This window comes from Nipponia nippon, unplaced genomic scaffold (genome assembly GCF_047370975.1).
Source record: "Nipponia nippon isolate SJK-2023a ecotype South Korea unplaced genomic scaffold, ASM4737097v1 scaffold_9, whole genome shotgun sequence".
Taxonomy (NCBI): domain Eukaryota; kingdom Metazoa; phylum Chordata; class Aves; order Pelecaniformes; family Threskiornithidae; genus Nipponia; species Nipponia nippon.
Genome location: NW_028262413.1, coordinates 5,164,020 through 5,184,912, shown reverse-complemented (window position 1 = coordinate 5,184,912; position 20,893 = coordinate 5,164,020). Strand labels below are relative to the sequence as shown.

At 73.6% G+C, this 20,893-nt stretch overlaps 6 protein-coding genes across 17 annotated transcripts; 1 reads left to right on the top strand and 5 right to left on the bottom strand.

The window, feature by feature from the left end:
• Position 1: 1 nt before the first annotated feature.
• CRELD1 (CRELD disulfide isomerase 1) lies at positions 2–3,553 on the bottom strand. 2 transcript variants are annotated; one of them, XM_087744252.1, is made up of 10 exons: positions 3,341–3,553; positions 2,591–2,673; positions 2,387–2,497; positions 2,219–2,310; positions 1,930–2,106; positions 1,706–1,801; positions 1,490–1,573; positions 1,262–1,357; positions 1,035–1,178; positions 2–935 (listed from the first exon to the last, which is right to left on the bottom strand). In XM_087744252.1, the coding sequence occupies exons 1-10, from the start codon at positions 3,536–3,538 to the stop codon at positions 715–717; spliced, it is 1,302 nt and encodes a 433-aa protein (XP_087600378.1). In that variant the 5' UTR covers positions 3,539–3,553; the 3' UTR covers positions 2–714. The 2 variants fall into 2 exon arrangements, with proteins under 2 accessions (XP_087600378.1, XP_087600379.1); XM_087744253.1 differs by having other exon boundaries at positions 751–935; positions 1,940–2,106.
• Positions 3,554–4,353: 800 nt separating this feature from the next.
• IL17RC (interleukin 17 receptor C) lies at positions 4,354–8,651 on the bottom strand. Its single transcript, XM_087743903.1, has 17 exons — positions 8,227–8,651; positions 8,135–8,156; positions 7,667–8,031; positions 7,376–7,487; positions 7,262–7,306; positions 6,954–7,090; positions 6,711–6,770; positions 6,504–6,558; positions 6,224–6,408; positions 6,095–6,145; positions 5,975–6,020; positions 5,756–5,868; positions 5,608–5,676; positions 5,475–5,532; positions 5,255–5,350; positions 5,136–5,174; positions 4,354–4,974 (listed from the first exon to the last, which is right to left on the bottom strand). The coding sequence occupies exons 1-17, from the start codon at positions 8,317–8,319 to the stop codon at positions 4,367–4,369; spliced, it is 2,154 nt and encodes a 717-aa protein (XP_087600029.1). The 5' UTR covers positions 8,320–8,651; the 3' UTR covers positions 4,354–4,366.
• A 135-nt stretch (positions 8,652–8,786) lies between these two features.
• On the bottom strand, positions 8,787–13,154 carry IL17RE (interleukin 17 receptor E). 2 transcript variants are annotated; one of them, XM_087743477.1, is made up of 16 exons: positions 13,042–13,154; positions 12,944–12,959; positions 12,385–12,540; positions 12,174–12,280; positions 11,979–12,102; positions 11,758–11,897; positions 11,603–11,671; positions 11,414–11,480; positions 11,143–11,330; positions 10,956–11,003; positions 10,831–10,876; positions 10,559–10,707; positions 10,417–10,485; positions 10,275–10,326; positions 10,099–10,200; positions 8,787–9,878 (listed from the first exon to the last, which is right to left on the bottom strand). In XM_087743477.1, the coding sequence occupies exons 1-16, from the start codon at positions 13,144–13,146 to the stop codon at positions 9,274–9,276; spliced, it is 2,043 nt and encodes a 680-aa protein (XP_087599603.1). In that variant the 5' UTR covers positions 13,147–13,154; the 3' UTR covers positions 8,787–9,273. The 2 variants fall into 2 exon arrangements, with proteins under 2 accessions (XP_087599603.1, XP_087599604.1); XM_087743478.1 differs by lacking the exon at positions 12,385–12,540 and having other exon boundaries at positions 13,042–13,147.
• A 303-nt stretch (positions 13,155–13,457) lies between these two features.
• JAGN1 (jagunal vesicle mediated transporter 1) lies at positions 13,458–14,398 on the bottom strand. Of its 2 annotated transcripts, XM_087743495.1 has the most exons (3): positions 14,263–14,398; positions 14,000–14,106; positions 13,458–13,920 (listed from the first exon to the last, which is right to left on the bottom strand). In XM_087743495.1, exons 2-3 carry the CDS (start codon positions 14,086–14,088, stop codon positions 13,458–13,460), a joined length of 552 nt encoding a protein of 183 aa, XP_087599621.1. In that variant the 5' UTR covers positions 14,089–14,106; positions 14,263–14,398. The 2 variants fall into 2 exon arrangements, with proteins under 2 accessions (XP_087599621.1, XP_087599620.1); XM_087743494.1 differs by lacking the exon at positions 14,263–14,398 and having other exon boundaries at positions 14,000–14,241.
• Positions 13,471–16,435, top strand: RPUSD3 (RNA pseudouridine synthase D3). Of its 5 annotated transcripts, none has more exons than XM_087743488.1 (9): positions 13,471–13,601; positions 14,974–15,041; positions 15,117–15,161; positions 15,237–15,333; positions 15,415–15,522; positions 15,593–15,677; positions 15,743–15,869; positions 15,957–16,096; positions 16,185–16,435. In XM_087743488.1, the coding sequence occupies exons 1-9, from the start codon at positions 13,567–13,569 to the stop codon at positions 16,362–16,364; spliced, it is 885 nt and encodes a 294-aa protein (XP_087599614.1). In that variant the 5' UTR covers positions 13,471–13,566; the 3' UTR covers positions 16,365–16,435. The 5 variants fall into 5 exon arrangements, with proteins under 5 accessions (XP_087599614.1, XP_087599616.1, XP_087599612.1 ...); XM_087743487.1 differs by lacking the exon at positions 13,471–13,601 and adding an exon at positions 14,429–14,496; XM_087743490.1 differs by lacking the exon at positions 15,117–15,161.
• TTLL3 (tubulin tyrosine ligase like 3) lies at positions 16,432–20,797 on the bottom strand. Of its 5 annotated transcripts, none has more exons than XM_087743474.1 (11): positions 20,367–20,797; positions 20,180–20,283; positions 19,720–20,049; positions 19,460–19,588; positions 19,260–19,374; positions 19,050–19,157; positions 18,621–18,780; positions 18,402–18,550; positions 18,084–18,330; positions 17,567–18,002; positions 16,583–17,489 (listed from the first exon to the last, which is right to left on the bottom strand). In XM_087743474.1, exons 1-11 carry the CDS (start codon positions 20,590–20,592, stop codon positions 16,926–16,928), a joined length of 2,568 nt encoding a protein of 855 aa, XP_087599600.1. In that variant the 5' UTR covers positions 20,593–20,797; the 3' UTR covers positions 16,583–16,925. The 5 variants fall into 5 exon arrangements, with proteins under 5 accessions (XP_087599602.1, XP_087599600.1, XP_087599601.1 ...); XM_087743475.1 differs by having other exon boundaries at positions 18,621–18,777; XM_087743472.1 differs by having other exon boundaries at positions 19,050–19,374.
• Between the last annotated feature and the right edge of the window lie 96 nt (positions 20,798–20,893).

Genomic DNA, 20,893 nt, shown 5'->3' with positions numbered 1-20,893 from the left:
GCTGGGTGTGCAGAGCTTTATTTCCTGAGATATGGACACACGGACAGATGAGCACACCCTGACGGACAAACCACGGACAAATGCAACGGCCACGCTCATGCATCCGGCAGGGCCCCCCCCCCCCGCCAACGCGGTGCCCCGCAAGGGGCTCCCCCGACCCCCTGCCCCGCGGGAGCCCCCCCAGCCTGGGGAGGGGGGACAGCTCTCCCAGCCCCACGGCTCGGGGCAGAGGGGGGGACCCAGCCCCCCGCTGCCCCACGGGGAACAGTCTCACGATGGGGACACAACGTCCACGGGGCCAGCAGCCCCTAGCCTGGAGGACGCTCACTGGGCAGGCAGCAGGGCCGAGCTCTGCCAGCATCACCGCCCCGGCACCCAGCGGTGCCAGAGCACCCCCTGACCTGTCCCTGCACGCTCCCATGGTGCTGGGCCTCTCCTCCAGAGAGCGAGGGGCTGGGGCAGCATGCAGTGCCGCGCTGCTCGGCATCACCGCGCTGGCCGGAGGGGGCTGTGCCAGAGCCCCCAAGGACCAGGCACCCCCGGCTCGTTCTGCAGGGGGGAGGCAAGACCCTATGCTAACGGGGCTGGGGGACGCATGCAGGGCACAGCACCGTGCGCAGGATCCGACCTTGGCAGCCAGCCCTTGCTGGGGGGGGGCAGCCCCACACCCCAGGCTGAGCCTGCCCCCCCCACCCGTGCCCGGCAGCCCCAGAGCTATCTGCCCTTCATGAAGCCATCGAGGACGCGGTCGCTGCGGTCAGAGAGCCAGTAGCCGGCCATGGCGGCCACGGCGCCGATGAAGATGGCAGTGAAGACCATGTCGCCCTTGGCGGCCAACGTGGCGAGGGCGCAGATCATCACGCCAAAGAACATCTGCTGCAGCACCACCACCTCGTCCTCCGTCACGTCGTCAAAGAAGCCCTTCTCTGGGGCATCTGCAAGGAATGGCGCTCGTGGCGGGGCACAGCCGGGCAGGCAGAGCCCCCCATTGCTCCCCGCACCCCGTTCCCCCCCGCCGCCGTGTCAGGCCGTACCAGGGGGCTTGTCTTCCACGCACTGCCCGTCCTGCCGGACGTAGCCACGGGCGCAGACGCAGCGGTAGCTGCCCTCGGTGTTCTCACACACCTCCTGTGCCCCCGTGCACACCGGCTCCTCCGTGCTGGCGCACTCGTCCACGTCTGCGGGGGGAGGCAGGGCTCGGGCAGGGCTCGGGCAGCGGGGAGGGGGCAGAGCCACCCCTCAGCCCGCAGCAGGCACTCACCCAGGCACTTGGCTCCGTCCCGCCAGTACCCCTTGTTGCATTTCTTGCAGCGAGCCGGTCCGGCACCCATGCAGCCAATGCAAGCCGTGGAGCAGTCTGCCGTGGGGAGAGGAGCTGGGGTCACCGCCGGAGCCCCCTCCCAGCCCAGCCAGCGGCAGCCCGGGCCAGGGGGGACAGCCCCGAGCCAGGGGGAGCTGCCCGAATGGAAACCCCCCGCCTCCACCTGACCTCGGCACTCGTAGGAGCCCTCCGTGTTGACGCAGAACTGGTTGGCTCGGCAGTGCGCCATCTCCGTGCCACACTCGTCGATGTCTAAGGGACGAGAAGGGACAACCCCGCTGAGCCCCAGCTCCCAGGACACAGCCCCCACGGCCCTGAGCCCTGAGCTGCGCCCACAGGCCCTGGAAGTGCCTGCTGTCCCCCCGGTCCCACCGCGGCCCTCACCGATGCAGCGGTGCTCGTGCAGCACCCAGCCCCTCTTGCAGCGAAGGCAGCTGGAGTCCTCCGGCCCCGTGCAGCGCCCGCACGCCTGGTAGCACTCTGCGGGCAGGGGAGGGTGGGCGTGGGCACAGGCAGGGGGGAGCTGCCCGCACCCGGTGCCAGGGCAGCACCGGGGCAGACCCCCGGCCGCGCAGCCCCCCTCCCCGCCGGGCCGGACCCCTACCTACCGGCACATACCAGGTGGCTCTTGTTCCGCGATGCCTCGTAGTAGCCGTCACCGCACTCGGCACAGAAGGGGCCACCGTAGCCCGGGCTGCAGACGCACAGGCCAGTGCCGCGGCGGGTGCCGTTGCCGTCGCATCGCCCATTGCCGCTGCAGGGCTGCTGGGGCCCGCCAGCACAGGCTGCACGGGGAGAGACCAGCCAGCTGGCAGCCGGGGCGGGAGGCAACGTGGCGGGGGGCCCCTCCAGCCCCGGCAGCACCGCCGGCACCCCGCTCACGCCGCAGCTACTCACGCCGGCAGTCGGGGCCGTAGGTGCCGGGCGGGCAGCAGAGCGCCAGCCTGTCCACGCAGAGCCATCGGAAGAAGTCAGGGTGCTGCTGCTGCCTGGGGAGGGGGGGACACGGTGCTCAGCCCCCTGCCACTCCCCCGTCCCCCTGTCCCCCCGTGTCCCCAGACTCACTCGTGGAACCACCACTGCTCCACGTGCTCCTCGCTCCGCTCCAGCAGCTGGTGGCAGGCGAAGTCAGAGGGGGCGCAGACGCCCTCCAGCACCTCCAGCAGACGGGTTTCGCTGCGGGGACGGAGAGGGGGGGTTCAGCGTGGGGACGTGTCCCCTGGGAGCGGCTGGGCCCCCCCAGGGCCCCCCCAGCCAGGTGGCACCCACCTGTGCTGGTACTTAGCCAACTTCTCCTCCTCCCAGGCCGTGTTGCCCCCGCCGAAACCCTCGTGCTCCGTCCGCTCCAAGCCCTGAGCACGCGGCGGGGTGGGCAGCACAGAGATGGGACGCCCCCCCCCATAACCCCCCTCCCCAGGGGGTCACCCCCGAGGCCGTGCCACCCTCCTCCCCCCAGGGACCCCCACCCTCTCCCCTCCAGCCGCTGTGCCCCCCCCGCCACCCCCTCCGCTCCCTAGGGCTGCTGTGGGCAGTGCCCCCCATGTCCACCCAGGCCACACACCCCCCCGGGCTTTGTCACCTCCTTGCCCCCCTGAGCCCCCCAGCCGCATCCCCCCGCCCCCCAGCACCCCCTTTGCTCACCCTGCACCGGGCCACCCACGCCTGTCACCCGTGGGTCCCCCACACTGCTGACCCCACCCCCACCCCCGCAGCAGGGGGCTGGGTCACCCCATCCCCCCCCGTGTGTGTGTGTCCCCATGCCCCGTGTCCCCCCCACGCCACGGCCCCCATCACCCCCCGTGTCCCCCCCACACCACGGCCCCCATCACCCACCGTGTCCCCCTCCCCATGCCCCGTGTCCCCCCCACGCCACGGCCCCCATCACTCCCGTGTCCCCCCCACGCCACGGCCCCCATCACCCCTGTGTCCCCCCCACGCCCCGTGTCCCCCCCACGCCACGCCCCCATCACCCCCGTGTCCCCCCCATCACCCCCCTGTTCCCCCCCCCACGCCCCGCACCCTGCTGAAGCTGTCGGCGAGGCCGCGGCAGGCTCGGCAGGGCTCGGCACCGTCCCCGTCCGGGTCCGGGTCCGGGTGGGCGGCCAGCAGGACCCCCCCGAGGAGGGCGGCCCCCAGCAGGGCCCCCCCCAGCCCGGCCCCCCCCCGCCGGGCCGGCAGCGGCAGCAGCGCGGCCCCCCGGCCCCGCCGCGGCCCCATCCTCCGCCCCGCCCGGCCCGGCCCCGCCCGCACCACGTGGGCCGCGCCCGCTGACTCAGCGCCCCCCGCCCCCGCCAATGGCTGCGCGCCCGACGACGGCGACTCCCGGCTGCCAGCCAATCCGCGCCGCCCGCCAGGTCCCGCCTCCCCGCGTCTTAAAGGGGACGCGGCCAAGGGCACACGGCCCGGGCGCGGAGCGCGGAGGGGTCGGGACGGTGACCCCGCTCGGACCGGGAGCGGCTCCCCGGAATGCACCGGCCCCGCTCCCGCCGGGCCCGGGCGAGCCCCTCACCCTCCGACCCGACTGGGCCCGTCCCCATCACCCCACCCACCCAGTCAAACCAGTCCAAGTCACCTTCCCCCTCCAGCCAAACTGGCCCAGTTCCCCCTCATCCCCCCGCCCGAACTGGTCCAGTTCCCCTTCATCCTCCCTGAACTGGCCCACTTCTCCCTCATCCACCCCTGAACTGGTCCAGTTCCCCCTAGTCCCCTCCAAACTGGTCCAGTTCCCCCTCATCCCCCCGAACTGGTCCAGTTCCCCCTCATTCCCCCCCGAACTGGTCCAGTTCCCTCTCACCCTTCCAAACTGGTCCAATTCCCCTTATCCCTCCCAGACTGGTCCAATTCCTCCTCATCCCCCTGAACTGGTCCAGTTCCCCATCCACCCCCGAAACAAACCAGCCCAGTTCCCCTTCACCCCCCAACCATCCCAGACCCCCTTCCTGCCCCCCAAACCCCCCTTGCATCCCATCACCCCTCCCCAGTCCATCCCAGTCCCCATTGTCCCCCGAGGATGCACATGTGCACGGCAAAGCCACCGTCACTGCTTTATTCCCCCACCGCCCGCCGCAGCCCCTCGGCCACCGCCGCCACGTACGGCTCCGGCCACCGGCCCCAGCGCCGACCCGGTCCCGCCAGCGCCCGCAGGAAACCCCCGGTCTCGCTGGGCAGCGCGAAGGCAGGGGCTGCCCGCAGCGCCGGCGGCACCGCCGGCACCAAGGCCTCGAGCCGGGCCACCACGTAGCGCCCGTTGCCTGCCGTCAACGCCGGCACGGCGCACGACAGAGCTGCGGCGAACGCCTCACAGGGTGCTACAGTGGGGACATCATCGGGGCCGGGGCCGTGCCGAGGGCTGGGGCCACTAGAAGTGGCCCCGGCCCCCGGCACGGCCCCGGCCCTGGCGTCCCACCGGCCTGCGGCAGCCACAGCCGCCGGGGAGAGGAGGAGGATGACGGTGTCACCGTCACTCAGCGCCCGCCGGTGCTGGGCGTGCAACCAGGGCAGTGGCCCCCATGCTGCTACCCCGCTGCCACCTCCCGGTGCCACTGTCACCGCCAGCCCCAGCGGGTGCAGGGCCGCCGTCAAGGCGCACGCCACCCGTTCTGCCGCCGGTTCCGCCGCGTGCACCAACAGTGCCCGCCGGCCTCGCAGCGGGCCTGAGGGGGTACCGTCAGTGCCTGAACCCCGCCTGGGCACCCCATACCCACCCTATGGGGCAGCCATGGTGGGAAGCAAGCAGGGACCACGGCTGATGGGGGGACCCCCCTGACCCCTCTGCAGGGAGGGCATGGACCCCCCAGGCTCGCCCCACGCTCACCCTCGGAGACGCAGTCAGCCCTCAGGGACTTCAGCCAGCCTGCGGGGAGGAGAGGTGGTGAGGTGGGGTCCTGGAGGGGGGCCCGGGGCAGGCACGGCCCCCAGGGGGGCACCGCTCACCTTTCACGTCCTCCTTCTTCAGCAGGAGCAGGAGCAGGAGGCAGGCAGCCCCCAGCAGCACCCCCATCCACGCCAGCGCCCAGCGGGCGTGCAGGTCTGCGGGCAGGGGTCAGTGCCTGCCGAGGGTCCCCGGCACCCACCCGGTAGCTCCCCGGGGTAGGTGTCCTCCCTCCGCCCCACACCGGTGCCCCTCTCCCCCGGCGCAGCCGAGGACACTCACACTTGTGCAGGGGACAGGCCCAGAGCACGACCCCGGTGCTGTTCTGAGGGTGCCAGACCTGCGGGGACAGGGACAGGGACACGTCACACTCTGCCTGGTCTTTGCCCACTGCCCGCCAGCTGCCCGCACTGACCTGCCTGCACTGTCCCGTCGCCACGTCCCGCCGCAGCTCCTGCTCCAGCAGCCCAGGATGCCCAGCTCCCTGCGAAGGCAGGAGTGGGATGAGCTGGCTGTGCCGCTGGTGACACCGCCGCTGGGCCGCGGGGGTCCCTGCCCCTTACCGTGCTGGTGAAGCTGGAGAGGGGCGTGCAGGCGCCCCGCTCCAGGGCGCACAGCGAGGCGTTTCCCCCGCGCTCCAGCAGCAGGAGGTCATCGGTGCGGCTGGGCAGCACTTCTGGGGATGCCGGGGGTTGGGGGGGGTGGCCAGGGGGGGCTGGGGGGGGTTCACCCCCCAGCCGGACCCCAGGCTGCCCCTGCCCTCCCACCCCAGCAATACTCACGCTCCCGCAGGCACTGGGTCAGCCGGACCTGCCCACCGCTCCACACCTGCCCCAGAGAGCGGGTTAGCAGTGCCCAGGGCTGCCCGTGGGGCAGCTGTGGGGCAGGGAGGTACCTCCTACCTGTACGCAGAGGTTGGGGTGCGGCTGCAGCCCCCCAAACTCCTGGGGTCCCTGTGGGTGGAAGGGATGCTCCATCAGTGCCACCTGCGTCCTCTCCCGGGTCCCCACGCCCCACAGAGCCCCACTCACCAGCCCCACGGCAGGCCGCTGCAGGCCAGGCAGGGCTTGGCAGGGCCCGGTGGGCTCCGGCTGCCAGCAGGGCACCAGCTCGGCCGGGAGGTCGCAGGGGGCCGAGAGGGAGCAGGTCAGCACCTGCCCCTCGGCATGCAGGACCAGCCGGCTGCGTGCCCACAGCCGCTCCCAGGCCTCGGCATCTGCAGGGGCAGCGGGAGAGGGGTGTCACCCCTGTGCGGTGTCCCCTCGGGGTCCCCCTGCGTCCCAGCCCGCCCCAGCCCCACAGCATGGGTACCGTGGGAGAAGGGGCACAGGGTGGCCCGTGGTGGGTCCTGGGTCTCCAGCCAGACCTGGAGAGAGGAATAAAAGGATTTGGGGTGCCCAGGCTGTGACCGTGACCCGGCTGGCCCCCTCGGGATGCCGGAGGGAGTTGCACGGTGCCCGGAGTCCCTCTGCTTTGGCGGCAGCCCTGCCACCCCTGTGGTGCCCGGCAGGCACCCACCTGCAGGCAGAGGCAGGGCAGCACCTCGTCAGCTGGCAGTCTGTAGTTCATGGGGCCGCTCTGCCGCCAGGAACCAGACGTGGGTCACCCCACGGCAAATCAGCCCCCGGCAGGGTCACCCAGCCCAGGAGGGACCCTCTCCCAGCACCCTGCCTGAAACAGAGACACGGCTTCCCGGGGACGGAGCCGGCAGCGGCCAGAGCCTGGCCAGGGTAGGGGGTCAGGGAAGGGGTTTGTACTCACCATGTTCACCGTGCGCCCTGACCAGTGGCCGTGGCTCTGGTTGTGGTAGAGCCGGAGGGTATAGTTGTGCCCCGCCACGGCTCCCTGCACCTCCACGACCACCTCCTTCAGCCCCGGGGAGACCTGCAGCCTGGGCACTGCACCGGAGGCAGTTCAGGGCACCTGGCACCGCCAGCCCAGCACAGGGCACGGCACCCCAGGGGTCACCCTGTCCCCCAGCACCCACCACCCAGAGCTCCCCAGGGGACATGCGCCAAGGCAGCAGGGTCCCGGTGCTGCCACGGACCGGGGGGGACGCCGGCACCTACCTTGGCACTGGGGGACGGCAGCCTGCGCCGCGGGCCACGAGCAGTCTGCGGGGAGATGGAGTCAGCAGGCAGGGGAGACAGGGGCCGCGGCGGCAGGGCACGCCAGGGGCTCACCTGGCACCCGCTGCTGCTGGCTCAGCCTCCGGCGGCCACGCGAGTTGGTGTACGCCGTGACGTGGAGCTCAGAGCCCAACGGCGCCTCGAAACACCGGAAAGTCACCCAGCCCTGGGCAGGAAAACCATCACCGCGCTGCGGCGAGGCACCGGCACCGCCGGTGCATGGGGGAACAGGACAACTGTGCCACGGAGACACACCGGTGCCAGCACCCACATCCCCATGCACTGCAGCACCCGGGGACTGCCAGTGGCGGGGACACTCGTCCCTGGCACCCCGCACCTACATACCAGGGGTCGGCCGGGCAGCGTGGGGGCCAGGGGTGCCCAGACCTCCACAGCCACGCAGCGGGAGGAGGCATATGCGTGCCCGGAGAGCAGCAGCAACCCAGTGATGTTGGGCTGGGACGAGGCAGCCCCATCCATCCGTGACCACTGTCCCTCTTCACCGCTGCCCTCTGCCCCAGGGACGCCTGATGGCGCAGGGCGGCGGGGCTCACCGGTGCCAGGTGGCAGGGCCAGGCGCAGGCGCGCCTCCAGGCAGGGCGAGCAGGCCATGGGCCCAGTGCAGCGCAGCGCCGGCTCCAGCCGCAGCCGAGCCAAGGCCAGCCCGCGGCCAGGCCCCAGCGGCTCCATCCCGCACAGCACGTCAGCGTCTGGGGGAAGACGGAGGGCGGCCGTGGGTGCGGGGTCCCACGCCCTGGCTGGGCTGGGGGCCATGGCAGCGGCGGTGGCCATGGCAGCGGCGGTGGCACTTACCCAGGAGGCGGCAGGCGAGGCCCTGGGGGGAGGCGGGGGTGAGGCCGGTGCCGGGGTGGCCGCTGGCCCGCGTGCCGGCGACGCCAACCCACCTGGGTGCAGGCCAGGGTGTCGCGGGGGGCCCCATGCCTGCCCACTGCCCCCGCCACCAGCAGCAGCAGCAGCAGCTGCCCCAGCACACGCATGGCGGGGCCGGGGCCGTGGGGCGCCCCGGCCCCACGCCGTCCACTCCTGACAGCCCCGCTCCCGGCTCCACGGGCCCCACCGCCGCCGCCGGCTCCCGCTTCCTGCTCCGATCCCGGACACCCGGGTCCTAGCGCGGCGCTGGCGACCGCCCCGGGGTGGGGCCTCCCCGCTCCCGCTCCGACCCACGGACAGGCTCAGGGCCCCACGGATGGGCTCGGTTGCAGGGCCCCAGGGGGGACCAGGGTGGCCCCACAGCTCTGGCTTGGGGCCTGCCCCTACCCCGCGGCGTGGGCACGGCGCCCCGGCCAACCCCGGGGAGGCGGCAGCGGTTGCGGGATGTGGTGTGGCAACCGTGCCCGGAAGGGCTTGCGCGTCCCCTCGCCCGCCCTGCCGCGGGGGGCACCGGGCCGCCCCCGCCCTCCGTGGGGCACCGGCCGAGTCCCGGCACACCAGACGGACAGCATGGCAAGGTGAAATAGCGCCTTTATTGCTCCCACCGCAGCCAAGGTCCTGCTGGCAGCACGGGAGTGAGGAGCAGGGCCAGGCCCCCCCAGCCCTCTGTGCCCCAAGTAGGGCAAGGAGCCCCCCCACCACCCGGCTTCTTCCAGCGCCACCCCGGCCCCTCGCCCGGCCATGGCGTCCCGAGGGGCCTCCCGGGATCCCAGCTCTCCTCCGGAGCAGGTCCCTGTGTGGAAATAAAGCTGCCCCTGCCCGGGGCAGCACCTCTGCTCCTGGCCCAGGGACCCAGCTGGATGCTCGCCCTGGCCCCTGCGGCATGTCCCCTGGCCAGGGCCAGCCCTGCTTGGGCACCTATGGCCCCCGCCCGGGGCCCCTCCTGGACCACGGTCGTGCCTAGCCCCGCACCTCCGTGACGGGGCCCCTGCCCTCACCAGGGACTGCCCCCAGCCCCAGTGGCCCCGCAGCAACGCCCAGCTTGGCCCCGGCGTGGGCTCTCAGGTGCCGGCAGCCGCCCCGGGGGGCTGGGGCGGGGGGCCGCCCTCCCTGGCCCCCACCTCCAGCAGCCGCTGGAGGAGTCCCTCTGCCCTGCCTCGGCAGCGGCGGGGGGCCGGGGGGCTGCCCCGCAGGGCACCCAGCAGCCCGGGCAGCTGCCGGGGCAGACGGTAGGTGGGCAGGGGCCGGAGGGGTCTGGGGACGTCGCGGGGGCTGCAGAGCCGGCTGAAGTAGGCCAGCACCCAGCCGCCGCCGCAGCCCGCCGCCCCCAGCTCCCCGTGCAGGCAGGCCATGGCTGCCCCAAAGATGTCGTGGGCGTCCCCGGGGGTCCTGTCGGTCGCCCCGACCTGCCACCGGCGGAAGAGCCGTGTGCTGCCCCGGCTCCAGAGGAGGAGGACGGTGCCACGCTGGCGACCCACACGGCTCCGCTGGGCGTAGAGCCAGGGCAGGGCGCCCACCTGCCCCACGCCGCCCGCTTCCCACAGGTCCAGGCGCACGTCGCAGCCCAGCCCGGCACGCAGCCGCTCGGCCAGAGCACACACCAGCCCCAGGTGCTCCTCCGAGTCCGGCGAGTACAGCAGCAACACGGGACGCCCACCCGGGGCACCTGCGGCGGAGAGGGGACAGCAGTGACAGCCCTGCCCGCAGCCCTCCGGGCATCCCCTGGGGACACCCCGGCATCCCCCAGGGGCACTCCAGCATCCACCACACCACCCCAGGACCCTCCGCAGCCCAGGGAACCCGCACTCCCTGCCACCCCACCCCCACGGCCACGGCCACTGTGGCCACTGCCGCCCCGTCCCACAGCCCTCCAGGGTGCCCCTCACCGGCAGCCGGCCTCCAGGCGCCGCAGCAGTTGAGGAGCAGCACAGTCACCACCAGCCCCAGCGCCAGCGCCAGCCCCAGCAGCCCAAAGTGCCTGCGGGAAACTGGGAGAGGGGCAGTGAGGTGGGGGGGTGCCCACCCCTGCCTCCCCCCGCGGCCTCCCGGGACCCCCACTCACCATCGGGACAGAGCAGCTGCTTCCGAGCAAAGCGCACGTCCGAGCGCCACACCTGGGGAAGGGGCTGGGTGAGGTGGGGGGGGGCCAGGTTGGGGTCCCCCCCCACCCTGTGGCGTGAGTGCTGGCGCAGGGGTCACCTTACCAACACGCAGCTGCCCAGGACCTGCACCGGCAGCAGCAGCGCCAGCTCCCCCGGGGCAGAGCCCTCCGGCTGCAACGCACAAGGGCAGGGTCAGCGTGGCTCGGTCCCCCCCGCGTCCCCCCCCAAGGCCCCTGCCACTCACCTGCGTGACGGTGTAGAGGGGGGCCTCGGGCTCGCACTGCCCGCCCCGGCGCTGGCAGAGGGCTGCGCTGAAGGCAGCGGGGACGCTGGAGGTGAGGCGCAGGCGCAGCTGCAGCCCCCAGGCGCTCACCGAGACGTTCCAGGCCGTCTCTGCGCCCACCGGAGAGAGAGGCCGGGGGATCAGGGGATGCCCGAGGGGATGAGGGGCGCGAGGGACCCCCACAACGTGGGGTTGTGCTCAGCCCAGGGGTGCCCCCCGCCCGCGGGGCTCACCTGGCTGGTGGGGACACTCCACGTGGCTGCTGTTCCCGTAGGAGAACTGGGGGGAGAGGGGCCGGGTGAGCCGCCATCGCCCACCCCGGCCCCCAGGCCGTGCCCGCCCGCCCGCGGGGGCTTACCCGGAAGCAGAGCTGGGGGTGCACGTCCACCTTGTCCAGCGTGTACGCCTGGTGCGGGCAGAGAGCGCGTCACCGTCCCCAACCCGCGCAGCCCACGGGCACCTCAGGGGACCCTGGGGTCCGGCAGATGCCCCAGCCAGGGGGGTGCTGCCGTGCCCCGTGGCACCCCAAAGCCAGAACCCCTCACCTGCTCCTCCTCACTGGCCGTGGAGTTGGGGACGTCGTGGCAGGGCGCAGTCTCGGCCGCTGCCTCCCTCCAGCACAGGGTGGCCCGGGGGTGCAGGGGGCAGCTGGCGCTCAGCACCATCGCCATCTGGTCCTTGCTGCTAGCGCTGTAGTCGTGGAAGCGCACCGAGGACCACAGCTCGGGGCCGTCTGCGGGGCACCGCGTCAGCAGGGTGGGGGGACACGGCCGGGGGGACCCCCAGGACCTGGCTCCCCTCCCCGCGGGCACTCACAGGCGGCCGGCTGGTCACGGAAGGGGCAGCGCTTGCTGCGGGGGCTGTCGTGGTGGGGGTAGGAGGCCTGGGGGGGCAGAGCAGGGCAGTCAGGGCAGGCCGTGCCCCCACTCCTCCTGCCTGCCCTCGCTGCACGGGCAGAGACGGGCACGGAGAGGGGCCTGGCGGCCACAGGGAACAGCAACACACCTCGATGCACAGGCAGGGCACCAGGAATTCATACGGCAGCGAGACGCGGTGGCCCCCCAGCACCAGCACCTGCGGGCATGGAAGCAGCGTCGGCTGGCGGGGAGCGCGGCCCCCAGCCCCGGATTGGGGTGGCCATGGGGGGCCGGAGCCGTTACCTGCCGGTGGAAGGGCCGGGGCAGCTCCTCGCACTCCAGGGCCAGCTGGTGGCACAGCCGCACCGTCAGGGCAGGGCCCTCGGGCACCCGCACCTCGACGGCCCGCGCCTCGGGGACCCAGGCGTGGGTGAAGACGGGCCCTGCGGAGCAGGCGGGGGTCAGCCGGTGCCGGTGTCCCCCCCTGTCCCTGGGGACACCCCCAGGGTCCCTCCCGGCCTCACCGGGCAGCTCGGCGGCGACCGTGTGTCTGCGGCTGATGGCCAAACCTCGGTCAGGGATGGTGCGGAGGGAGACGAGGACCTGCCGCCCGCTCTCCACCGGGAAGCAATCGAACTGCACCTGCCACTGCGGGGAGGGGGGGTCAGCGGGACACCCACGGCCCCGCCGTCCGCCCCCGCCGTCCGCCCAGCACTCACCGGCGAGCTGCCCGCTGCCCGCTGCCGCCGCCACACCTGCAGCCAGCCGGCCCGGTTGGAGCCCAGCTCCAGGAAGTTCAGCTGCAGCCCACGGACACCGTCGAGCCCTGCGAGAAAACGCCGTGGGTGCCGACACGGGTGGGAGGACGGGACCCCCCCCACCCCCCCACCCAGCCGGGGGGGGGCCCGGTGCCGCCGTCCCTGCCCGTACCTGCGGCGGGGAGGGCCAGGCGCACCCGCAGGCAGGGCAGGCAGGGCTGCCGGGGCAGGCAGAGGCGGGCCCGGCTCAGCGCCAGGGCGGGCGGCTTCAGCGGGGGCCCGGGCCGGGCCGGGCGGCGGCAGCGGGGGCGGCTCAGCGTCCGGTCGGCTGCCGGGGGAGAGCAGAGCGGGGGGGCGGCCGTACAGCGGGGCCAGCTACCGGCGGGACCGGGAGCCCCGGGAAGGGGGAGCCCTGCGCACCGGGAGCCCCCTGCACCGGGAGCTCCGGGAAGGGGGAGCCCTGCACACCGGGAGCCCCGGGGCCCGGGAGCCCCCTACACCGGGAGCCCTGCACATGGGGAGCCCCCTGCACCGGGAGCCCCGGGAAGGGGGAGCCCCTTGCACCGGGAACTCTGCACACCGGGAGCCCCGGGGCCCGGGAGCCCCCTGCACCGGGAGCCCTGGGAAGAGGGAGCCCTGCCCATCGGGAGCCCCCTGCACACCGGTAGCCCCGGGCGGGGGGACCCCCGCACCCGCAGCCCAGCCCCGATCCCATCCCCGCCGCTACTCACCGGTAGCCCGGCACTCCTGCAAGCAAAGAACCGGGGGTGAGCCCGCTGCTCCCCCCGCCGCCCGCCGTCCCCCCCCCCCCCCTCCCCCCGGTGCTCACGAAGTTGGCGGAGACCCGGAGCCGGGTGACGGCGGCCCCGCTCCCGGGCGGCGGCAGCAGCAGCAGCAGCAGCAGGGCAGCGGCGAGCAGCACCGCTCGCTCCATGGCTGAGCCGCCGCCGCTCCTCGCCCCGCCCCGGGCCGGCCCCGCCGCATTCCTCCGCCGGCACAGGCGGCCCCGCCGCCCCCCCCCCCCCCCCGCCCAGGCGGCGCTCCCTGCGGCGCAGACACGCGTGGGAGCGTGGAAGGCGCTTTATTTCCATACAGCAACAGGCAGAGGATGGGGTACCCCCCCCCCCCCGCCAGTACCGAGCCGTGGGGCGGCTCAGGCGCACCCCTTGGTCCCCGCGGAACCCCCCCACCCGCCGGAGCCGCGCCAGCGCTGCCCCACGGGGCCCGGCCGCGGAGCCCCCTCGTTTATTTTTTCTTCTTTTCCTGCGTGCTGGTGAACCAGGAGTCCAGCAGCTTCTTGCTGTAGTAGAGCTGCCAGCCGTGGACCTGGGCGGCCACCACCACCACCAGGTACATGACGGAGACGGCCGAGAAGCCGAAGATGAAGCGGTAAGCTTTGCCGTGCCGGTAGAGCTGCTGCGCCATGGGGAACATCTCCATGGCTCCGTAGATGAGGGGAGCGATGGAGAAGAGGCCGGTGCTGATCATGGAGAGCACCAGGTAGCTGATGTTGTTGCGGGGGAAGGAGAGGAGGCCCAGGAGGGAGGGCAGGACGCTGAGCAGGTAGGGGTACTCCCACTGGTAGGGCATGGCCACCTGGTCGTGGGGCAGCAGCTTGAGGTGCCCCACGCACACCTGGGCCAGCAGCAGCAGCCAGATGCCCAGGTGGGTGTAGATCAGCTTCTTGATCTCCGACTTGAGGGCCACGCTGGGGAGAGAGGGCGGCCCTCAGTGCCCGCCGGGGGCCCCGGCCCGGCCCCCCCCCCCCCCGCCCCGGGGACACCCACCTCATCTGGTAGTGCGAGGCCACGCGTTCCCGGTGCTGGAAGTCGCTGCCATCGGTGCCGGCGGCGCGGGGACCCCCGCGGGAGGCCATGGCACCGGCACCGGCTGCCTGCGGGGGCACAGCGTGAGGAGGAGGCGGCGGCGGCGGCGGCCCCGGCCCACGCAGCCTGGAGCCCACCCGGGCCTCCCTCGCCCCCGTGGCAGCCCTGTCTCCGCCCGCCCCCCCCCCCCCCCGGGTGACACCGCCGCGCCCGCCGCACCCCACCTGCCAGCGGGACGCTCTGCCCGCGCTTCCGCCTATCTATGGTGTCAGCCGCCGGCTCTGAATGCTTGGGCGGCCTCTCTGCGCTGCCCGGAGGCTCGGCTCTATGGCCGCGGCGGGGTACCCCCGTCCTCTCGGCCCCGCCCCCCCGCGCAGGCGCAGTGGCGCCATGGCGGGCGGGGGGCCCGCCGCCGCGCGCGGACTGGCGCGCGTGGGGCAGCGGGCGCGCGCCGCGGGGTTAGCGGGGCGCGCGTGCTCGTGGGGGCGCGCGGGGGTGCTCACACGTGGGTGCACGGGGGTGGGGGGGCACACGGGGGTGCACGCGTGGGTGCACGGGGGTTTGTGGGGGCGCACGGGGGTGCACACGCGTGGGTGCACGGGGGTGTTGGGGGGCACACGGGAGTTCGCGCGTGGGTGTGGAGGGGCACATGGGGGTGGCACGGGGGCGCTGGAGGTGCACACGCGTGGGCGCAGAGAGGCTGCGGGGCGCGTGTGGGAGCGGGGCCACGCGTGGGGTGGCACGTGCGTGAGCGCAGAGGGGCCGGGGGGGTGCAGGGACGGGTGGGGGGGGTGCAGGGGCACGCGTGGGGGGGGAGTGGGGCAGGGCGGGGGGTGCGGGATCAGATTTGGGGGCACACGCGTGGGGAGGGGGGGGGGGTCCCCACCACCGGGGGGGTCCCACCCGTGCCCCCCTGCCCACTCCACCCACCGCAGGTGGGGGCGGCCGCTGGGCGCCGAGGAGACGCTGGGGCTGCTGGAGGCCTCCGTGGTGCAGCGGGAAGGTACCGGGGGGGGGGATGGGGGGGGGCGGGCAGCGGCGGGGGGGGCCGCATCCTGACCAGGCGTCCCCCCGCCAGGAGCCCTGCTGGTGCTGAGCAAACCCCCCGGCCTGCCCGTCCTGGGTGAGTGTGGGACGGGGGGGGGCGTCCGGTTTTGGGGGGGTCCCAGCGGGTGCTGACCCCCCCCCCCATCCCCAGGGCGCTCTGGGGAGCTGAGCCTGGTGACGCTGCTGCCGGCGCTGAGGCGGCGCCTGGGCCTCCCCGCCGAGCTCCACGTGGTGAAGGCTCCCGCCAGGTACGGTTTGGGGGTGCCGGGGGGGGGTTCAGGGGGTGCCAGCCCCCCACCCGCAGGGCTCGGAGCTGCCACGTCCCGCAGGGAGTGCTCCGGCCTCGTCCTCCTCTCCGGCTGCCGCCGTGCCACCGAGCAGCTCCAGCGCTTCTTCGCCGATGCCCGCCGGAGAGGCCAGTACCCCGCCACGTACCGGTGAGTCCCCGGGACCCCGCCGTGCCGGCACGGGGGGGCCCTGTCCTCCTCTCACCCCCTCTCCCCGCAGCGCTGTCACCGTAGGGGTCCCGGCGGAGGCGGAGGGCGAGATCCGCACCGGGCTGTGCTGGCAGCGGCAGGGTGACACCGCCACGGTAAGGGGGTGCCGGGGGTGTGGGGGGGGACACGCAGCGGGGTGCTGAGGGCTGTGCTGCCGCAGGTGGTGCCGGTGCCGGCCCCGGGGCGCCGCAGCCTGGCCAGGAAGGAGGTGAAGAGCACCCTGACGCGCTACCGAGTGCTGGGTGCTGCGGGGGGCTGTGCCGTCCTCCAGCTGCAGCCCAGGACGGGTGAGTGCACCCCCCCCCCCCCCCCCAAAACCCCCCAGTGCTCCCCAGCTCCGCCGGCACGGTCCCAGCCTCCCGGTGCCTCCCCAGCCTTCCCGGAGCAGCTCCCGGTGCACCTGACGCTGCTGCTGTGCCCGGCCCTGGGTGACCACAAACACTCGTCCCGCGTGGGCAGGGTGCTGGGGGTGCCCTTCCTCCTGCCCCCCGAGGCCGCCCCGAGCCGCGCACAGGTACGTGGCCAGGGCGGGTGCTGGGTGAGGGGCTCAGCGCAGGGGACCCCCGGGGACCCTGCTGAGCTGCCCCGCGCCCCCGTTGCAGGTGCTGGACGAGGAGCTGCGGTGCCGGCTGGGGCTCTCGCCGCAGCAGCTCCGCCATCTCCCGCTCCACCTCCACCTGGAGCAGCTGGTTCTGCCCCAGGGCCCGCTCTGCGCCCCGCCGCCCCCCGCCTTCCTCCGCACCCTGCGGTGCCTGGGGCTGCCGGAGCACCGGGAGCCCTAGAACCCGTGGTGGGACCCCCCACCCCAACTCGCCCTCCCTCCACCACCCCATTAAATCCCCAGTGGCTGCCAGGGTGGCTCGGTGCCCGTTTCTTTTCCTGACACACGCGGGACACGTCCCCACCATCCCCACGGGGCCACCGGCAGAGCCGGTGATGGCAATGCTGCTGCCACCCCCATGCCTTGACCTGGTTCCCAGCGCCGGGGCGCAGCGGCATCACCGCTGCCACGGCTCTGTCTGGCAGGCGCGACCGCAGGCAGGAGCCGAGGCGTCTTTTCCTGCCCGCTCTCTGCGCCCGGCAGAGGAGCTGCCATGGCGGCCCCGGTTCCTGCCCGCAGCCCCGTCCCCGCGTTCAGCCCCGGCCGTGCCCGCGCCCTCCCGCACACAGAGGGGCAGAGCCGGGCTCCTTGTCACAGCCGTGTTCTGCAGCAGGGGGTGGGCTGGGTGCCCCCACCCGGCGATGGGGTCTGGCTGGGGTGGGGGGGAGGTGGGTGCCGCTGCGTCGCCCCAGCTGGGATGGGCAGGGTGCTGCTGCTGAGCCGGTCACCTCCTGGGTGTCCTTCAGCGTCGCAGCTCTTCTGTGTCCCCCCGGGAGCCACCGCGTGCCTTGTCCCCGTGATGGGGCTCAGCCGCCCCCGGCACAGCCACGGGGTCCAGGCGCTGGGTGCCAGCCCAGGTGGGCACAGCACCTCGGCGGGAGGGGAGGAGGGTGGCTGGCCCGCGGGTCCCCAGGGGCTGCTGGCTGGCAGGAGCTCCCTGGGATGGTGGGACAGACGCCCCGGCCAGGGGATGGACGCTAAGCTGGGGCAGAGCTGCCTGGGGCTGCCCAAGCAGGCGGCTGAGCCGTGGCAGCCGCGGGCTCCTGGCACAGTGGCCCGGGGGCTGCGGTGGTGCCAGGGGGGCTGATTTGGGGGGGCAGCGGTGGCTCCATCGCCCCGGAGGAGCCAGCTCCCCCTGCAATGCTCCCAGCTGGGGGAGTGGGGCTGCCCTGCGGCGCTGGGGGGTGTCAGCCGCAGCGGTGCGGGGCTTGCCCTGGGATGGGCGGTGTGCCGGCTGGGCCTTCCTCAGGGAGCAGCCTTCCACCATCAGCTTCAACCCCACGTACAGAGGCACAGGCACGGCTGCCTGCGGGAGGACATGCAGCGAGTGGGGGCTCGGGGTGCTTGGGGGGTGCTGGCCCCCGCAGCCCCCCTCCAGCCCACCTCCTTGTAGATGAGCTCGAAGGCACCGGTGGGGCAGGCGGGGTCGTTCCTGCGGTCGATGACCACGCGCAGCGTGTCCCGCTGGACGCTGGCACACAGCCGGCTGGTCACCGCCGAGGAGGGGGCCATGGTGGGGCTGGCGTTGATCTCCAGCAGCCAAGGCTGGCAATCCTCCCCGAAGACAAAGTCGGCCCCGTAGAGCTCGAAGCTGCCCTTGCGGGACCCCACCAGGTCCTGGGTGCTGCGCAGGGTGCCCAGCACCGCCGCCTTCATGCCGGGCACCATCACCTGGTGCCAGGCGCCCGCCCGCCCCACCTGTGCCAGGTAGGCCTGGAGCTGCCGGCAGGACCAGGTCTGGTCGGGGGGCAGCCCAGGGTGCCGGCCCCGTGCCGGCCTGCACTGCTGCTGGATGGAGACGTTGCAGAGGTGCCGGGCGCTGTGGTGGGAAGAGTGGGGCTGGGTCACCAGGGTGCCAGTGGGCGCCGGGGTACGGGGATCCGGCACGGGGGGCACTCACGGCTCCAGGCAGCGCAGGGAGAAGGGCCGGGAGCAGAAGCGCAGGTAGCTCTCACGGTAAAACCAGACGGTCAGAGGGTTCCAGTCGGTCACCAGGAACCATTGCCGGACATCAAATTTGGTGCCAAAGATGAGCAGCAGCCGCTCCACGTACTTCTGCACCACCCACTCGCCCACCCGCACCGAGGGTGCCGCGCAGCCCCCCGCCAGCCGCAGCACCTCCTCCAGCCGCGCCGTGCAGACAATGCCTGGGGGACACGGCGACGGTGGGACCCCTCCTCGGCAGGGAGCCCGTGCCCCCCGCTTCCCCTGGCCTTACCCCTGCCGCGGGATTTGGCACCGGGTTTGAGGATCCAGACGTTGCGGTCGCCCTCCATGCCGAGCTGGGGCAGCCGCCCTGCCAGGCGCCGCAGCAGGGCCCGGCACCGCTCCCGCTGCGCCCCGCTCAGTGCCAGCCTGGCCCCCTCGCTGCGGGGGGACGCGGGGGGCTCAGTGCTGGCCCCGCCGCCGTGTCCCCCCTGTCCCGCTCGGCACTCACTGCGCCACGCGGTAGTAGTCCCGCAGGAAGCGGTCCCAGGCGCTGCCTGTCATGCGGGGGGACGGGGGGTCCCCGTCGATGTCCTGGTGCCCCAGGCTGCCCAGGTGCTGCTCGCAGACCTGCAGGGCCTCCTCCACCAGCTGGGGGGGCCCCGGCCCTGCTGCGGATGGTATGGGGTGAGGGACACGGCTCCTGTGGACCCGCTGTGCCACCCTCGGGGCTGTGGCACAGAGCCTGCCCGTGGGACGGGTGGCTTTGGGCGCACAGGGAGGGGCCGGGGGGGACAGAGCACCCATAAGGTGGGCTGGCAAGAGGGGGTGGGGGGTCCAAAGCCACGGCCACTCGCAGAGGCTCAGCTCAGCCCCCAGCCACACGTCCAACCCCAAACTCCCTGTCCCCCTCCTCCCAGGCCCAGCTCCACACACTCACCTGGCCCCTCACCGGATTCCAGGGGCTGGTCCGTCCCCGCCGGCACATCCCCAGCCCTCTCCAGGGCCACTTTGAGCAGGCTGCGAGCCGCCGTCAGGCGGAAATCCTCTGCAAGGGGGACATTGTCCCCACCCGGTCCTGCACAGGACCAGAAGCACGGGGGGGACAGGAGGGCAATGGCCCTGGTAGCCGCACCGGCCCCGAGCTCACCGATGAAGGCTTGCTGCTCGTCCACAGCCCCCAGCCGGTAGCACCGGGGGAAGAAGGTGTCGGGGTCGGCTTGGTCGAACCAGGGCAGGTTTCGCAGGTTGAGGCACAGCCCCTCCTGTTTAGAGAAGGGTGACAGCCCCCGCTGGACACCCCCCACCCCCGTTGTGTGTCCCCCACCCCGGGGGGCTCCGGGCTCCCACCTTGGTGGTGAAGGCGCCCACCCGGGCGTAGTGGTTCACCACCTGGTCCTGCCGCAGCAGCCGGCCGTCGACGGCGCCGCAGCGGTTGGTCCAGATGAAGTACGGCACCTGGTCCCGCACCAGGCGGGACTGCGGGAGCGGGGGGCCGGGGTGAGGCACGCACCCCCCATCCCTCCCTCGCCCCCTGCCCCGGGCTGCGTCCTGCGCCCGGGGGTCCCCGGGGGCTGCAGCAGAGCTGAGCCCCAGCCCTCCCGGCTAACCATGAGGTCGTGGATGCCATCGGGATCCTCATCCCACCGCTCTTCCTCCTCCTCCTCATCGGGCGGATACGGGGAGCGCAGGGGCTCTGGGGTCCCCTGGGCAGGCTGTGCGCCCCAGCATGCCGTCCCCAGCTGCGGGTCCAGCACTGCCTCCCCTTGCTCAGCACCATCACCATCACCTCCCTCCTCCTCCTGCAGCTGCTTCTGGCTGCCACAGTGCCGCTCCAGCCGGCTGCCGGCCCCAGGGAGCTTCCTCTCCACCCAGCCCCGGGCCCGCAGCAGGCTGCGGATGACGGGGTAGGGGCCCTGCACCGCGAAGATCTTCTTCTCCTGGGGAGGGACCCGAGAGCTCAGCTCTCGCCCGCGAGCCATAAATGCAATAAATGCATAACAGATGCAATAAATGCATAATAAACACAAGCGCGTGACACGCTGGGGTGTGCAAAATCAGGCCCCTCACCTTGATGGCCCTCTCCACGCGCAGCCTGGCCCTCTTGAGCCGCTCAGGGTCGAGCGAGGGCTGGTGGCAGGCGCGGTGGCCGGCAGTGGCGGGTGCCGCCTGCCCTGCGAGGACAGCGCCAGCTGACCCTGCTGGCCCCACGTCCCCAGCCCCGCGGGGCGGGCAGGGAGGGGGAGAAGGCGCCTACCTGCCTGCCTCCGCCTGACCCAGCCAGGGGTCCCCGCCACGGCGCCCACCGACCCACCGAGCCTCGTGCCGGTGCCCCGTGTGCTGCCCGAGACGACCCGCTGCCCTGCCGTGCCCTCGTCCCCAGCCTGGCGGGCCAGGGGACAGCCGGGACGTCTCCTGCTCCGGCAGCGGCCCCCCCAGCCGGGGGCGGTGTGCCCGCCGTGCTGCTCCCCCTGGAGCACCATCCCACACTGGCCTGAGGGCGAGGGGAGCTGCGAATGGCTCTGCCTTCCCCCAGCTGCCACAGGGGCCCCCCGTCCCCTTGCCCCGCTGGGGACTGAGGTGGGGGCCCCCACTCAAACCTCACAGCCCCCCCCAAATCCCTTCATGCCCCACACCCAGAGACCCCCCCCCCTTGGTGCCCCCAGCCCCCCTCCAAACCCTTCAATACCCCCCAGACCCCCTTCAAACCCTTCCATACCCCCCAGGACCCCGCCTTCGCACCCCCAGCTCTGCCCGCACCGTCGGGGCCCCCCCAACTGTTTG

Coding starts and splice junctions, on each gene's coding strand:
- TTLL3 (XM_087743472.1), bottom strand. CDS start 20,592: ATGGTGCTCCAGGGGGAGCAGCACGGCGGGCACACCGCCCCCGGCTGG. Junction 20,050..20,179: donor GCGTGGAGAGGGCCATCAAG/GTGAGGGGCCTG, acceptor GTCCCTCCCCAG/GAGAAGAAGATCTTCGCGGT. Junction 18,551..18,620: donor GACTACTACCGCGTGGCGCA/GTGAGTGCCGAG, acceptor GTCCCCCCGCAG/CGAGGGGGCCAGGCTGGCAC.
- IL17RC (XM_087743903.1), bottom strand. CDS start 8,319: ATGCGTGTGCTGGGGCAGCTGCTGCTGCTGCTGCTGGTGGCGGGGGCA. Junction 8,032..8,134: donor CCTCGCCTGCCGCCTCCTGG/GTAAGTGCCACC, acceptor GTCTTCCCCCAG/ACGCTGACGTGCTGTGCGGG. Junction 5,533..5,607: donor CGACGGGACAGTGCAGGCAG/GTCAGTGCGGGC, acceptor CTGTCCCCGCAG/GTCTGGCACCCTCAGAACAG.
- CRELD1 (XM_087744252.1), bottom strand. CDS start 3,538: ATGGGGCCGCGGCGGGGCCGGGGGGCCGCGCTGCTGCCGCTGCCGGCC. Junction 2,674..3,340: donor TCGCCGACAGCTTCAGCAGG/GTGCGGGGCGTG, acceptor CCGCGTGCTCAG/GGCTTGGAGCGGACGGAGCA. Junction 1,179..1,261: donor GGACGGAGCCAAGTGCCTGG/GTGAGTGCCTGC, acceptor CTCCCCCCGCAG/ACGTGGACGAGTGCGCCAGC.
- IL17RE (XM_087743477.1), bottom strand. CDS start 13,146: ATGGAGCGAGCGGTGCTGCTCGCCGCTGCCCTGCTGCTGCTGCTGCTG. Junction 11,898..11,978: donor GGTCGCCGCCGAGCTGCCCG/GTGAGGCCGGGA, acceptor CCTGCTCCGCAG/GGCCCGTCTTCACCCACGCC. Junction 11,004..11,142: donor CGGCCAGTGAGGAGGAGCAG/GTGAGGGGTTCT, acceptor TGCCCGCACCAG/GCGTACACGCTGGACAAGGT.
- RPUSD3 (XM_087743486.1), top strand. CDS start 14,301: ATGGTGTCAGCCGCCGGCTCTGAATGCTTGGGCGGCCTCTCTGCGCTG. Junction 15,334..15,414: donor GTGGTGAAGGCTCCCGCCAG/GTACGGTTTGGG, acceptor CACGTCCCGCAG/GGAGTGCTCCGGCCTCGTCC. Junction 15,678..15,742: donor GGCAGGGTGACACCGCCACG/GTAAGGGGGTGC, acceptor GTGCTGCCGCAG/GTGGTGCCGGTGCCGGCCCC.
- JAGN1 (XM_087743495.1), bottom strand. CDS start 14,088: ATGGCCTCCCGCGGGGGTCCCCGCGCCGCCGGCACCGATGGCAGCGAC. Junction 13,921..13,999: donor GCCTCGCACTACCAGATGAG/GTGGGTGTCCCC, acceptor CTCTCTCCCCAG/CGTGGCCCTCAAGTCGGAGA.